This window comes from Saccopteryx bilineata, chromosome 7, assembly GCF_036850765.1.
Source record: "Saccopteryx bilineata isolate mSacBil1 chromosome 7, mSacBil1_pri_phased_curated, whole genome shotgun sequence".
NCBI lineage: Eukaryota > Metazoa > Chordata > Mammalia > Chiroptera > Emballonuridae > Saccopteryx > Saccopteryx bilineata.
In genome coordinates, this window is record NC_089496.1 from 73,292,420 (window position 1) to 73,307,602 (window position 15,183).

Here is a 15,183-nt window from a genome sequence, read left to right on the forward strand (position 1 = left end):
TTATCATGCTAATTTTTATTCAGTGAATTCACACACCATTGCTTTATTTTCAAAGCAAACACTTCTGTCTAAATTAGTCTCTAGTGTTAAAAAACTATGGTTAAGTTTAAATTATAAAAAGTGTTTTTGTATTGATTCTTGTCTTAATGATCTACTTACATATGTTGAACTCTTCCTTATATCACTTTAGTTACTATTCATGCATAGAGATGATCTTTTAAAATGTAAATATTTTTGCTTTTCTAGTCCTGTATCAAATCAGTCACTTTTATCAGAATCAGTAGCATCTTCCCAAGTGGACAGTACATCTGCGGACAAAGCAATACCTGAACCAGAAGACCTGCAAGGTTTGCACATGAACTAGCATATCTTCTATTATTTACTTAACATTTGAATATTAGAGGTCAGACACTGGCCTAGGTGCATATATTTTTTAAATTGTCGGCCTAGAGTACATATTTTTATATTTATTTTCTTTCTGAGCAGAATACTTTATATCCTCAAGTCTTTTTTTTTTTTTTTTTATATCCTCAAGTCTTTAATTGACTGAAATGTTGGAACCCATTTTTATTTCCCACTTAAATATAATTATGTCATCAGTATAAACTTAGAAACTTCAAAATTTGTTTAGTTTGAGAAATATATTTAAATGAATGAATGAGCTGTAGTGTTATACTATTATCTGTTATTATTTCAGCCAGTTTAATTTAAATACTGTTTTCTCTCCAAGCAAACTGGGGCTGCTGGTTTGAGAGAAATCTCTTATTTTTGACTCAGATTTTCTAAGAGACTGTTTAACTTGACTCACAGTTACCTTCTCCCCACATCTATTGACTCACAGCACAACAGTCACACTTGGTTACTTGTATTTACAGGTGGCATCTCTTATTCCTGCCCGTCTTCTTTGTATTCACGTCATGTGGGTCCAAGTCACCTAGGAAGGCTTTCTTAGCGGGTAGAAACAGTAGAGGAGGCATTTGTTAAACACCTCTGCTTAATGAGTTATATTCTACCAGTGTGTGGAAAGTGTGTTCATTAAAAACTGGTACTCTGGAAAGAAGCCCAACAATGAACAGGGTGCCGTTTTGCCTATGACGTAATTTAAAGAGAGAAGACGCCCTGGCCAGTGAAACCTTCCATTGTACATGGTGTTTACATGGTGATGCCAGAGATATCTGTTAGTGTTAGCTTCATTTGCCCAAGTTGAAATTAGTTAAACCAGCTAATTCCTCGTGTGCTGATTTTATGCCCAACAAATGATTGGCATAAATTGCCTATTTGCCAATTTTGCTATAGCAAGAAAATATACTACCTGGCCAACATAAATATTTTTCTAGTCCACCCAACATATTATGAATTCATGAATATTATTAGTGAATAATTTTTGTTTCATAGTTAAATAAGAATGAGGTTCAAAATTCCAAGGTTGCCAGTTTGAATGTGACCTCATTGTTGCTGGCTTGAGCCCCAAGGTCACTGGCTTGAGCCCAAGGTCGCTGGCTTGAGCAAGGGGTCACTGGCTTGGCTGGAGCCCTCAGTCAAGGCACACAGGAGAAGCAATCAATGAATAACTAAAGTGATGCAACTGCAAGTTATGTTTATAATCTCTCTTCCTTTCTCTCTCGTGCAAAAAAAGGGGGGGGCAAAACTAGAAAAAAAATCTCAAGATGTATTCACTGGACATGCTACTTATAAGACATGAGTGGCAATAAGGCGTCAGTTTTGTGCCCGTGATAGTGTGGTGGCTTTAGACAAGGAGGCTGAAAGAAGCCATGTGGTTAGAGAAGGTTTTAGATAGAGTAAGTTGAAAGGAATCAAATTTCAAAATTAAAAGAGGTAGTAGGGAGAGATAATAAGTATTTAAACCTCAGATCAGGTCAGAGATTTGGAAGTCCTCGGGATGGATTGAAAGTGAGAGGCTCAGATTAAGAGCAAGTGGGCTTGTGAGTCACCGAAGGGGAGAACAGTCATCTAGATCCCCCTGGTTGGTGTCAGGCCTCAGATGCGGGGGGGGGGGGGCATTTTCAAGAAGCAAGGGTTGCTTAGCAGTTTTGAGGGACAGCTACAAAGGAAGAATGGACACAGGCTGCGACTCATGAAGATGTTGTTTATATGTCACAATAGAACATATTTTAGAATATTGATCCTGAAAAAATGCATGCTGCTTACTGCTACAGTAGCTGCTGTTGGACAGGTTTGACAAGAGTGAAGATTGCAGGTTGTTGAACAGTCATAGGATGAAGTGTTTTTATAGCATTCATGGTGTTTGGAGAAAAATAGAATTTTCTGTATCTAGCCCTTAATGTAAAAGGTGGTCTTGATGCCATATTAGGAGAAATTTTAGGGGGGTTTAAAATTTTAAAGACTCCTTTTTTTTTCATGTATTATTTCAGTGACTTCTAGGTTAAATCAGTAATAACTTTTAAGTATGTTTTTTAAAAACTTAGCATTCATGCCTGACCTGGTGGTGGCGCAGTGGATAGAGCGTCGGACTGGAATGCGGAAGGACCCAGGTTCGAGACCCCGAGGTCGCCAGCTTGAGTGCGGGCTCATCTGGTTTGAGCGAGGCTCACCAGTTTGGACCCAAGGTCACTGGCTCCAGCAAGGGGTTGCTCAGTCTGCTGAAGGCCCGTGGTCAAGGCACATGTGAGAAAGCAATCAATGAACAGCTAAGGTGTTGCAATGCGCAGTGAAAAACTAATGATTGATGCTTCTCATCTCTCTCCGTTCCTGTCTGTCTGTCCCTGTCTATCCCTCTCTCTGACTCACTCTGTCTCTGTAAAAAATTAAAAAAAAACAAAAAACTTAGCATTCATAATTTCTGTATACCTTTCATCTGTGTTTGAGAGGATTAGTTTTCAATGTGTAAAAAAATCTCTTAGCCTGGTTTTTAAAAAACATCTGTTGAATTAAGAATGTCTTCTTTTATCAAAATATGCACACAGATAGGAGTCTATGTATGGACACATACCTTCATAACACGTAAATGTACTTGACAACAAAGAGAATTTTTTCCACCTGTGTAGGAAATGGACAAAAAGAGACAGGCAAAAAAAGTCTGACTCAAGTCCTGTGGTCATCTGAGCTGGAACTAGAACCCGACTCTAGGTTGTAGAAGTACTTGTGTTGCTTCCTGGGCTGGGATGTGGATGTGTGTGTTTCTGATGCCGCATCCTGTCCCCCTTCAGTCCCAAGGTAGGATCGACTGGCTCGGTGACCTGCCCATGTATCTGTTTCCTTCTTTATTACTCCATTTGCATCCCTCAAGGGAAATAGATTTAACTGGTAAGACTTCCCAGGTGGAAGAGAGTGAATGGTAGCACCATGTGCCTAAGCCAGAATTTCCTACCACTTTTTATTGGAGTCTTCAGCATAGTGTCCTTGAAACAGCTTTTTCCTCTGTAGGTGTTCTGCTTACAATTGACTCTCTTGCCGCCAGGTGGGTGGTACTGCTTTCATTTTGTCCTCGTGGTTCTGAAGAATTTTTTTCATGTTTAACCAAGAATTTAGCATATTGCAGTATTTTTCTCAGTTGTTTTTTTTTAATTAACAAATTGCAGTATCTTACACAGTGTCACTTGGGAATGTCAGCTGTCCAGTTTACAAAAACTAGTGTTAAGAAAAAACCTTCTGCCTGACGTGTGGTGGCGCAGTGGATAAAATACTGATGTGGAACGTTGATGTCGCCAGTTCAAAGCCCTGGCCTTGCCTGGTCAAGGCGCATACAGGAAGCAACTACTAATTGATGCTTCTTGCTTCTCCCCCGCTCCCTTCTCTCTCTAAAAATTAATCAATAAATTTTTTTTAAATCTTAAAAAAAAAAAGAAAAAAAATCTGTTTTGGTGCACTCAAAACTGCCATATCTGATTGCCGTATTGAACAATATGCTTAACTTTGGTTAACCTCTCAGTCCCTCACATATGGGATCCCAGTAAAAAGGAGGTAGAGTTGGATTTAGATGTTCTGTTGTTTTCCTCTTTTTACACCCCCACTTTTCTGAACCTTATTTTCATTTCTTTTGAAGGAGACTTCTAACCATGTCCATCTTACCTGGTGTTAGAAGGCAGTGAAATAACAGAGTTGAAATGAGCCTTGTAAACTACAAGGGCTGTTCTTACTCTGTGTGATGCCACAGCACTGCAGGAGTTATAGGAGGCTTACAGTGACAAAATTTTGCAGCTTTCCAACAGCAGAATGAAGTCATATACTAAGGTGGGAAGCGGTTCATCACTGAGGCATTCTAGGAAAGCGGGGTCACTGTTAGGCGTGGAGCAGCAGAGTGAAGTGGAATTCTCAGGCTCTCTCCAACTCTGAGCTTCCAAAGAGAGAGTTGAATGATTGAGTTAGTGGTTCAGACAGTCATAGAGGAATAGTCCTTTTGGACTAATTTAGGAAAGCTGTGGATTAAAAAAAGAGCTGTGATTTTATTCTGATTTTAAATTGTGAGTAAGTATAGCCAAAACAGCCTAGAAAAAGTAGAGCAAGTTAGAGAGGACTTAACTATAAGCTACAATAATCAAGGCCTTGTGGTGCTAGCCTGAGGATACTCACACAGAAACTTGAATAAGAATGTTCAAGCCCTGGCCGGTTGGCTAAGCGGTGAGCGTCGGCCTAGCGTGCAGAGGACCCAGGTTTGATTCCCGGCCAGGGCACACAGGAGAAGCGCCCATTTGCTTCTCCACCCCTCCGCTGCGCTTTCCTCTCTGTCTCTCTCTTCCCCTCCCGCAGCCGAGGCTCCATTGGAGCAAGGATGGCCCAGGCGCTGGGGATGGCTCTGTGGCCTCTGCCTCAGGCGCTAGAGTGGCTCTGGTCGCAACATGGCGATGCCCAGGATGGGCAGAGCATTGCCCCCTGGTGGGCAGAGCATCGCCCCATGGTGGGCGTGCTGGGTGGATCCCGGTCGGGCGCATGCGGGAGTCTGTCTGACTGTCTCTCCCTGTTTCCAGCTTCAGAAAAATGCAGGGAAAAAAAAAAAAAAGAATGTTCAGAGCATTATCCATAATTATCAAAATCCAAAGGTCATCGACAGATGAGTGGACAAACAGAATGTGGTGTCCACATGCACAGGAGTGCACTCAACCGTTAAAACGGATGCAGTTCTGGACATGCTGCATGTGGACGAACTTTGGAAACATGCTGAATGAAAGAAACCAGGTGCAGAAAGCCCCTTCTGCGTGACTTCATGTGTATGAAAGACAGGTGCAGAGGAGAGGGCTTTCTGCCGGAGAAGAGATTGAGACCAAAAGCATACAGGTAGGAAAAGACAAAATTTGGGAAACAGGCAGTGAGAACAGCAGTTGCTGGCATGGCCATTTCAGGCAAGTATGTTGGAACTAAAGCTGGAAAGGTTATTTAAATTTTTTATTTATTTATTCATTTTAGAGAGGAAAGGGGGAGAGAGAGAGAGAGAGAGAGAGAGAGAGAGAGAGAGGGAGGAGAGACAGAGATAAGCATCAACTCCCATATGTGCCTTGACCAGGCAAGCCCAGGGTTTCGAACCGGCGACCTCAGCATTTCCAGGTCGACGCTTTATCCACTGCGCCACCACAGGTCAGGCTGGAAAGGTTATTTAAAAGCAGGTCATGGAAAATCCCAGTTACTTGGTTCTAATCAATGGTCAGGGAAGAGAACTGTTTTGAAGGTCAGTTGCTTGTTTGTTTTATTAAGACAACACAAAGTTGTATTTTAAGAAGATTGATTTAATGGTTTTGTCCTCAACTGCTCATAGAAACCAATCTCTGTAGGGCTGCTCTGTCCAGGATGGTGGCCTCCAGTGTCAAGTGGCTGTTGAGCACACAAAATGGGGCTAGTTTGAAATGAGATATTTACTTAGTATTTAGTAAACCCATGTATTTGCTAGTTACACTGTGAGTATAACGTGTGCACTGAGTTTTGAAGACTTAAAAAAAGTGAAGTATTTCAGTAATACGTTTCATATTGATTACATTTTTAAATGACAATATTTTTTCTGTTTTTACTTTTTAACATGGCTTCTGGAAAATAAAAAACTAAATAGATGACTCTTGTATTTTTTTTGGATCCTGCTACCATGTAGGCTTATTTTGCTCTTGAATAGTCACAGCCTTTTCATTTTGTAAAGAATTGTTGAGCTAGCCTTGGCCGGTTGGCTCAGCGGTAGAGCGTCGGCCTAGCGTGCGGAGGACCCGGGTTCGATTCCCGGCCAGGGCACACAGGAGACGCGCCCATTTGCTTCTCCACCCCTCCGCCGCGCTTTCCTCTCTGTCTCTCTCTTCCCCTCCCGCAGCCAAGGCTCCATTGGAGCAAAGATGGCCCGGGCGCTGGGGATGGCTCTGTGGCCTCTGCCTCAGGTGCTAGAGTGGCTCTGGTCGCAACATGGCAACGCCCAGGATGGGCAGATCATCGCCCCCTGGTGGGCAGAGCGTCGCCCCATGGTGGGCGTGCCGGGTGAATCCCGGTCGGGCGCATGCGGGAGTCTGTCTGACTGTCTCTCCCTGTTTCCAGCTTCAGAAAAATGAAAAAGAAAAAAAAATTAAAAAAAAAAAAAAAAAGAATTGTTGAGCTAGGAGTAACTTAAAGGTCATTGGTGCAGCCCCTCATTTTGCATGTAAGAAAAGGAAATGAGTTTTCCCAGAGAAGGGAAATGAGGTTTATCCCAGTGGGTCGTGGTCATAGTGCTCGTTCCCTCAGCAGGTATCTATCTGTTGGACAGCTGCTCTGTATGTCCACTGAGTGCGCAGTGCGAGTAGACCAGTCCCCAGCTGTAAAGTGCTTGGTCTGATCCTTGATGAGGAGACTTGTTATGACTCTTTGAAGAAGAGTGTATGTTCTATTACATGATACTGTATCTACTGTACAATATGTTTGGAGTTACCTGTTCATGGCATCTGATGTCAGTTTTATTTATCACTGTGTGTATGAATATGCCCCAGAGGTAGTGCTAAATATAGTTGTATGTACTTGTCGTTCTGTTTGTGTACTTTTGACTTTCTTCCCTCCTTCCCTCCCTCCTTCCCTCCCTCCCTTCCTTTCCTTCTTTTCTTCTTTTCCTTCCTTCCTTTCCTTCCTTCCTTTCTTTTTTTTCAGGACTCAGAGCAGAGGGCCTTGATCCTCTTAAATGTGATCCTCCATGTGGGTGGTTAAACTAATTTTACCTGCCTGATGTTTTTTGAAGTATTCTAGAAGTAGTAGCCAGTAGACTTTCTCTAGTTGGGATTCCCATTAAAAATTAAATTAGCAAGTGCTATATTGTTTGTTTCACAAACTTTCTGCCCTCGCAGAGGCCTCCTAGATGGACCTTTAGGACCTGTGGCTGCAACACAAGCAGCCAGCCACCTGATGTTAATCGTTAACAAGCAGGCGATCTTCTTCCAATTTCATTCCAGAATATGAAAAACTGCCTGTTCTAAGGACACTGTCCATATTTTGGCTTTAAGTTCGATAAGACTAGGGTCCTTTGGCCTTTAGTCCACTGTATGGCACTTTTAAGGGATTGAGTTGTTTCCTTTTACATAACATAGAGTGTGATCGGGTAGGTTCTGATCTTAAATCTCACATAGGAACTGAGGAAATGGGTAATTTCTGGGAATCATAGACTTTTATGGAGCACTGTTACCTTGCCCAAGAAATCATTTTGTGACTGTTTCAATTCAGGCCACCAGCCACTAGTATCAAAGGAGCTGAGGTTCCCTTAGTCTTGTGGCGATACAGTAGACATGGCCTCACATTGGAGCCCGAGCTTTCAAGCTTTTGGATGGCCTCCCAATCCAGAGCTTAAAAGCTTGGATATTCACCTCAGTTAAAGAGAAACCACTTAGGTCTCTGAGCTGAGTCCTGTGAGATGCCTGTGGTGTGTGGTAGTGTTTGTGTGCCCAGCAGATAAGTGTGTCTTCTCTCTTCTCCATTTCCAGGCACCCTTCAGAGTGTGTGTCTCAAGCAAACTGCTTCTGTTAAAAACGTGATTTTGTGGTGATGATGTTACTGGCGTTAAAGCATTATTTATTTTAGTTTATTGGAATATAATTAGAACAGGTTAGATATTATAGCTTACAGATTTCAGAGACAATACATGTAATAGAGTCTTTTTGGATTACAAGTAAAACCTTTTCCAAGCTCTTTGCACACAGCCCAGCCTTACCTGGCCCTGTTCCAGGAGCTGGGTTAAAACCGTGAACAAGATCTGCAGACTTGCCCTCATGGGGCTCACATTCTAGGGCTGTTTAGTTATTGTAAATTAAGGGGGTTATGTGTCCATGTTCTGTTTCAAAAATAAAATTTGTATATTAGTAGAACTGTCTCTCATTTAGCTTCAGAATGTGTAGGTGCAGTAATCATGTTGTAGAGTTCTTCATTCGTGCATATTTACCTGTTTGTGTTGTTTGCCCTTCATCTTTTGTTAATATGTTAGATAATACATTAACATGAGTGGATTAGAATTCATTACATCAATTGTTTGGGCAGCTATTACGTATAGTTCACTGTGGTAGGTGCTGAGGACTCAAGAGGAATAAACTACTATTCCTCTCCTTGGTGGGCTTGCGTTGTAGATGAGGAGATGGGGCCCATAAATACAATGGGTAAGTCATTCAGTAATTCAGTGCAACAGGTACTTATTGAATACCTTACATGTGGTAGGAAGCCCTGGTAAAAGGGATGAAAAGAATGGGTTCTTGTCCTGATAGAGTTCACATTAAGCCAGGTTACATCAAATAGGCAATTATAAGTGTGGAAAGTACTATTGGGATAAATAGTAGGGTTTCCTGATCTAAGTTGTGGGGGACGAAATGGAGTAACAGTGGATGATAGCTTAAACAAGAAAGACACATTGGAGTTAGCTAGGTAAAGAAAGGGACGAGGTCGTGGAAGTAGTATTCCCTGTAGGAAGAACAACTTTTACGCAGGTCCAGAGAGAGAGAATTTAACGTGTTCAGGGAAATGGTATGTACTTCAGCGTGGCTGAAGCATGGAGCATCGGGGAGGAAAGGTGGTAGACGGGGCTGGAGAATAAAGGCGGAGAAAAATCATGAAAGTCCTGGGTTAGTGGGTAGTTGAAGACTTTAAACATTGAGGGCAACTGTAAGAGAGAGAGCAGAGGCCTTTTGAACTGGTTGCAGGAGGTATGGGCAGAGGGGCCTGGCATAGTCCCGTAGGTTGACTGATCAGTAGGTTGCCTCAGAGGAAGCACTCATTGTGATAAAATTTAAGAGGTGGAGAACTTGAAACAAGGTAAGTCACTGTTTTAGAACCAGATGTCATATCTGTTAGGTTATTTATAGACTATGTCTAGTGACAACATTAAGGAGGCCCAGAGGCCCTGGCCAGTTTGCTCAGTGGTAGAGCATCAGCCTGGCGTGCAGGAGTCCCGGGTTCAATTTCCGGCCAGGGCACACAGGAGAAGTGTCCATCTGCTTCTCTACCCCTCCCCCTCTCCTTCCTCTCTGTCTCTCTCTTCCCCTCCCACAGCCAAGGCTCCATTGGAGCAAAGTTGGCCAGGGCGCTGAGGATGGCTCCATGGCCTCTGCCTCAAGCGCTAGAATGGCCCTGGTTGCAACAGAGCAATGCCCCAGATGGACAAAGTATCGCCCCCTGGTGGGCATGCCGGGTGGATCCCGATTGGGTACATGCAGGAGTCTGTCTGACTGCCTCCCCATTTCCAACTTCAGAAAAATACCAAAAAATAAAAAATAAAAGGCCCAGAGTAGTTAGTGACAGGAGAGGGTTACATTAATTTCAGGGCAGTAACTTGACATGAATCTTGGTGCAACTGGCCTTAGCTTCACTACTTAAATGCATCCGTTTATTATCTTAATTATAAAATTTAATCCATTATCTTATTCCTAACTTTTTGAGGTTTTGTGTGAAATGTTCTAAAAATTTTAAACATACTTAGTATTCCACTGAATCTGAGTTTCAGCCTTTCCCCCTTTTTTCCCCCTGATAACTCTATACAGTCTGACCCCAGCAATGTTTAGAAGTTTGCATATGGCCATTTTCATACACACTGCCTTAGGATACCCAAGTCATGTTTCAGTGTGTGTGTGTGTGTGTGTGTGTGCAAATTCATAATTACAAAAATTGGAAAATACAGCACTCTTTAGAGTTGCTGTGAATATGTCAGAATATATATTGCATATATGTCCATGCCTTACATACATAGCTACATACATTTAACAAAGGGTCCTTATATAAACTGCTTTGTAACTTCATTTGAGCATCTTTTCATAAATAAATAAATTCCTCAGTTATTCTCTGAATAACAGATCAGTGGGTGTGGGTGAGTAGGGTCGGGGACAGTAACCACCAGATGTCACTTATTGAATAACTGCGTTTTACCACCTTCCTATTTTTGTCAGCTTCAGTATCAGATACAGCACAGCAGCCATCTGAAGAGCAAAGCAAGTCTCTTGAAAAACCAAAACAGAAAAAGAATCGCTGTTTCATGTGCAGGAAGAAAGTGGGACTTACTGGTAAGGGCCCAAACCAAATGGTTCAAAATTAAGATTGCATTTCAAAACAATGCCTGGCTTGCTCATATTGCCTTTCAGTAAGATCGCTTCTGTTTCCATGAGAGTTAATACTGGATAGGCTTCAGCTTCTGAATTTTCTTTAAAAATATATCTATTTTGATTTAATTGTATACCTAAAAGTGAAATGACTAGTTTTCTTTTAAAGGGTCATTTCAGCTGACTTTGAGAGCATTAAATGAGTCAGGTCAGTGTTCAGGCGCTGTGAAAGGGCAGAGATGTGACTCCTGCCTTCAAGGAGCCAGAAATTGTGAAGGAGAGGCTATTTAAATACTTGGCGAGCTGTGAAGTACTTTGTATAAAAGGGCTAATCATAGACTGTTGTGAGGGTTCAGTGAATTAATACATGTCAGATGATTGGCCCCATGCTGAAACACAATAGGTAATCAATACACATTGACTACTAGAACGAGCTGTCAGATGGCATTGTTATTAAGAGAAGGACAAAAAAAGAGTTCAAGATGCTATGTGGGTATTTAGCAAAGAAAGCACATTAAGTGCAGTCAAATAGATTGGTTGGGAATTCAGGGATGGGAGTGATTGATTTTTATAAAAGAACAGGAGTAGAGGCCCATCAAGGAAAGTATCATGAAGGCAGAATGTTTCAGCTGGGACTCGAAAGATGAACAGGACTTACCACTGTTCAGTGACCAGGAAAAGGGAAGGTTGCTGTGACACAGTGTGTGAGTGTTGCATGCTGCAGTCAGAGGGAAGCGGAAATCGGGCTAATGCTCTGCACTGTGGTTAATTTGGGGGGAGCAGGCATAGCTACAGTAGTGACCATTTATTGTCTAATATATGCCAGGCATTGTGCTGAGTGCATGAGTTGACTATATAAGATTTTGAGCAAAATCACCTGACATATATTTTAGGAAAGTGTCTCTGGCTAAGAAATAGGTAAAGAGGAAAGGAGATTTCAATCTGATATTAAAGATGTCTAAGATTGGCCCATCCAAAGATGAACAGATTAAGACACTTGAAAATATACATATTGAATATCAACTATAGTCTTTCTACATCTCAGAAACTCTCTAACTTTATGATCAGAAGGCTGAGACTTACTAATTCTTGTTTTGTCCAATCTGTCAGTCTGGGGCTTTTGTTGGCTTGTTTTTCATTTATTATTGTGAAGTCACAGAATATATTTTGAAAGTTTAAAAATGTGGTAAAGGAAGTTTATATCAAATATCAGTGTTTAAAATATTGATTCCTGTGTTCCATTTCCAATAATTCTGTTACACCATAAAATCTTCATTTTGAGGAGCAGGACCAGTTTTGGGTAAAGACTGTCTACTCTCCTTATATCTCTCCTGGACATTCTCCTCAACTAAGTACCGTTTGTTGTTTACTATATGTTAATACATTCCTCATTCAATCCCTACAGTAATTTACTATCCCAAATTCCAGATGCAGAAACTGAGGCTCAGAGAGGCTGAGTAATGGCCTCTGTTAGTAAGTAGATTCATGCTTAGGCAGCCTAACTCTAGACGCCCCTTGTCTTCATCATTCAGCCGAATGCAGTTTGCCTTTCCGTTGGAGGTTAGCCAACAAAAGCTCGTATGGCTGCTGTGTTGCTTGTTAACACTTCTGTCAGAGGGGTCATTTCATGTTTTTTAGTTAAAATTTAAGATGGCCTTCTGACAGTATGCCTGTTTTCACACTGTAATATTTGGATTTACTAAATGTTTTATATTTTCAGTTTCACAATCTGTTTTTGATAGGAAGTAATTGTGGCTATGTCATATGTAAGGAAACGAGCTCAGAGAAGTGTTATAACTTGCTCTGGTACAAACCTCGTACAAGATACGAAGCTGTCAGCTCGTAAATTTTGAGAATGTTCTTGGGTTGTGAAACTGCTTGTTCCAAATGATGGTTCAAATTGTTGCCCTAAGTACATGATCTGTTTAACATTAATTATGCTAAGGGTAATTATTTAAAATTTCGACCTTTCATCCAACTCAAATATGTGTATTAATCCACTTTCAGGGTTTGAATGCCGGTGTGGGAATGTTTACTGTGGTGTACACCGTTACTCAGATGTACACAATTGTTCTTACAATTACAAAGCCGATGCTGCTGAGAAAATCAGAAAAGAAAATCCGGTAGTTGTTGGTGAAAAGATCCAGAAGATTTGAACTCCTGCTGGAATACAAAATCCTTTGACCATCTGCAAACTAAAATTTGACTTGAGGTTTTCTTTTTCCTAGTCCTTGGGAATGTAGAGCATTGTATCTTGCATAGACCTTTTAATCATGCATGTCATCAGAAGAATAGATTTTTGTTTTTGTTTTAAAAATGACTCTGAACATTTATTTCCATTGCAGTTTCTGTGGCTGAGAAGACTTAAGTAAATTTTACAAGTATTATCCTTTTAAGATCATTTTAATTTTAGTTGAGTGCAGAGGGCTTTTATAACAAGCGTGGAGAAATTTTCGAGGGCCGTGATTTTTTTCCAGTATTAAACATGCATGCGTTAATCTTGCGGTTTATTTTCTCATTGTGTATGTATATATAGCTTTTCTCTGCAGCACGATTTCTCTTTTGGTAATGCCCTCTGGGGCACAGCTAGTTATCGGTATCTGAATGTATCTTAATCATTATGGCTGCTTCTGTTTTTTTCATTAACAAAGGTTATTCATAAGTTAGCATATAATTTCTTTGCACCCACTATTTATGTCTGAATCATTTGTCACAGGAGAGAGTGTGCTGATGAGATTCTAAGTTTGTGTGGTTTTTTTTTTAGTTTTTTTTTTGAGCGAGGGAAGGAAAAGCTGTATGCATTTCATTGCTGACTGCAGGTTTCTTTCAGATTACGTTCACCCGTCTGTGTGTATACAATATGAAGAATGATCTGAATTGTGTTGTATTTATGTTTATTCACCAGTCTTTGATTAAATAAAAAGGAAAACCATAACAGTCCTATGTATTGCCTTTTCTCTGTTATACTGGTAGTTTGACTCTTTGTCCTGTAGTTTTCTACTTCACTAATTTTATGAGTATTCCTGTTGGCCCTGGCCAGTTTGCTCAGCAGTAGAACATTGGCCCAGTGTATGGATGTCCCAAGTTTGATTCACAGTCCAGGCACATGGAAAGGTGACCATCTGCTTCTCTTCCCCACTCCTCCTTCTCTCTGTGTGTCTCTTTTTTCTCCTCCTGCAGCCAATGCCCCGATTGACTGAAGCACATTGGCCCTGGGTACCTCCTCCCCTAGGCACTAAAAATAGCTCGGTTGTGAGCATGGCCCTGGAATCCAGTGGGCAGAGCATCGGACCCAGATGGAGGCTGCCAGGTGGATCCCAGTCAGGGCGCATGCAAGAGTCTGTCTCTCTAGCTCCCTTACTTTCACTTAAAAAAAAAAAAAAAAGAGTATTCCTTTTGTTCCTCTGGCATCTATCTATGACTGACCTTACGATGATTCATTGTGTTCTTACATTCCTGTGAGTTGAAGATACCAATATTTCTTTAAAGCCAAGAACTTCTGTCACTTAGATGCCATACTTTCTAGCTCTCGATTTTCTGTTCTGCACTTTGTCACACTGAGTAGTTAACTTCTAGGAGAAGCTACTTTTTCTGGTAGGATTAGAGAAACAAAGCATAATTCAAACAGGGCAGTTGGAGAATTGTGGAGTAGAATGACTCTCAAAAGACCATTTGTCTTGTGGTTTTCAAACTTATCTGGCAGCCTTTTTAAAGCGTGAAATATGTAAAACAGATGACAGCAGTGTTTTACAATACTAAGTTAAAATTTGTTTACTTAGATGTTTTATCAATATGCAATGGTGGCTTAGCATTAAAATCTGTAAATGTAATTTATCACATTAACAGATTAAAATAGAAAAATCATTAGGACTATCTCAACATTCAGATAAAGTATTTAATAGAATTTAGCAATCATTCATGATTTAAAAATACTAATGATAAATTAGCACCAAAAAGGAATTTCCTTAAGCTGATAGTTTCTGTGTAAAACCAACCAACCAAAAAGTAAGCACTTTCTAAAAAGAGGAGACTCGTTTACAGTCAGAAACAAAGGGCTGACCACTATCACTGCTTATATTCAAAATTATGTTGCAGATCCTGACCAACAGTAAGTCAAGACAAAGATCTTCACTGCTCCATTACCATCACAATCCAAAACAACGCAGCCTCTGCAGCCAATGGAAATGATAGTAGTGAAGCTTATTGGCCACAAGGAAAGTATTCAGGAGAAAAATGTAGGAAAAGACTGAAAAATGGCCACTATGTAAATTTCACAAAGATGGGAAAATCCTATGCATTCAAAGGGAATGAACAAATAACAGTAGTATGTGAAGTCTGGAGGTTAGTGGGATTATGGGCAATATTTTTTAAGTTATTTTTATCATTATTGTAATGTATGTGCTCAACACACTGCCTCCCCAAAAAGGAGAAAATACAGTGTATTTGCAAATTACTTCCAATTTTTCTTTATTTCAAATAGAGAACAGCTTTTGTAATTAGTCGGTTGGCAAGTCTATTTTAAAACCATGAAATCTCCTTCAACTATCTCGTGCCCACATCCCTTCCCGCACACACCTCCTTTTCCCCCCAAAGTTTTTGATTTTATCTTTACATGATTTTTATCATCTAGGCTCTCACGAACCTGTGTGAATTCAGTGGGATCTCCTGGCCTATCATCGAAGTAGGCTCAGTGAATAAGGCA

General features: G+C 40.8%; 1 protein-coding gene across 25 annotated transcripts in view; it reads left to right on the forward strand.

Moving 5' to 3' along the window:
* The window catches only part of ZFAND6 (zinc finger AN1-type containing 6), a 59,040-nt gene extending 45,616 nt beyond the window's left edge, over window positions 1–13,424 (forward strand). For all 25 annotated transcript variants that reach the window (XM_066240595.1, XM_066240570.1, XM_066240580.1 and 22 more), the window contains 3 exons: window positions 247–347; window positions 10,332–10,445; window positions 12,489–13,424. In XM_066240595.1, the coding sequence (XP_066096692.1) occupies window positions 247–347; window positions 10,332–10,445; window positions 12,489–12,637 (364 nt within the window). In that variant the 3' untranslated portion in view covers window positions 12,638–13,424. The remainder of the gene's footprint in view (window positions 1–246; window positions 348–10,331; window positions 10,446–12,488) is intronic.
* Window positions 13,425–15,183: the final 1,759 nt, after the last annotated feature.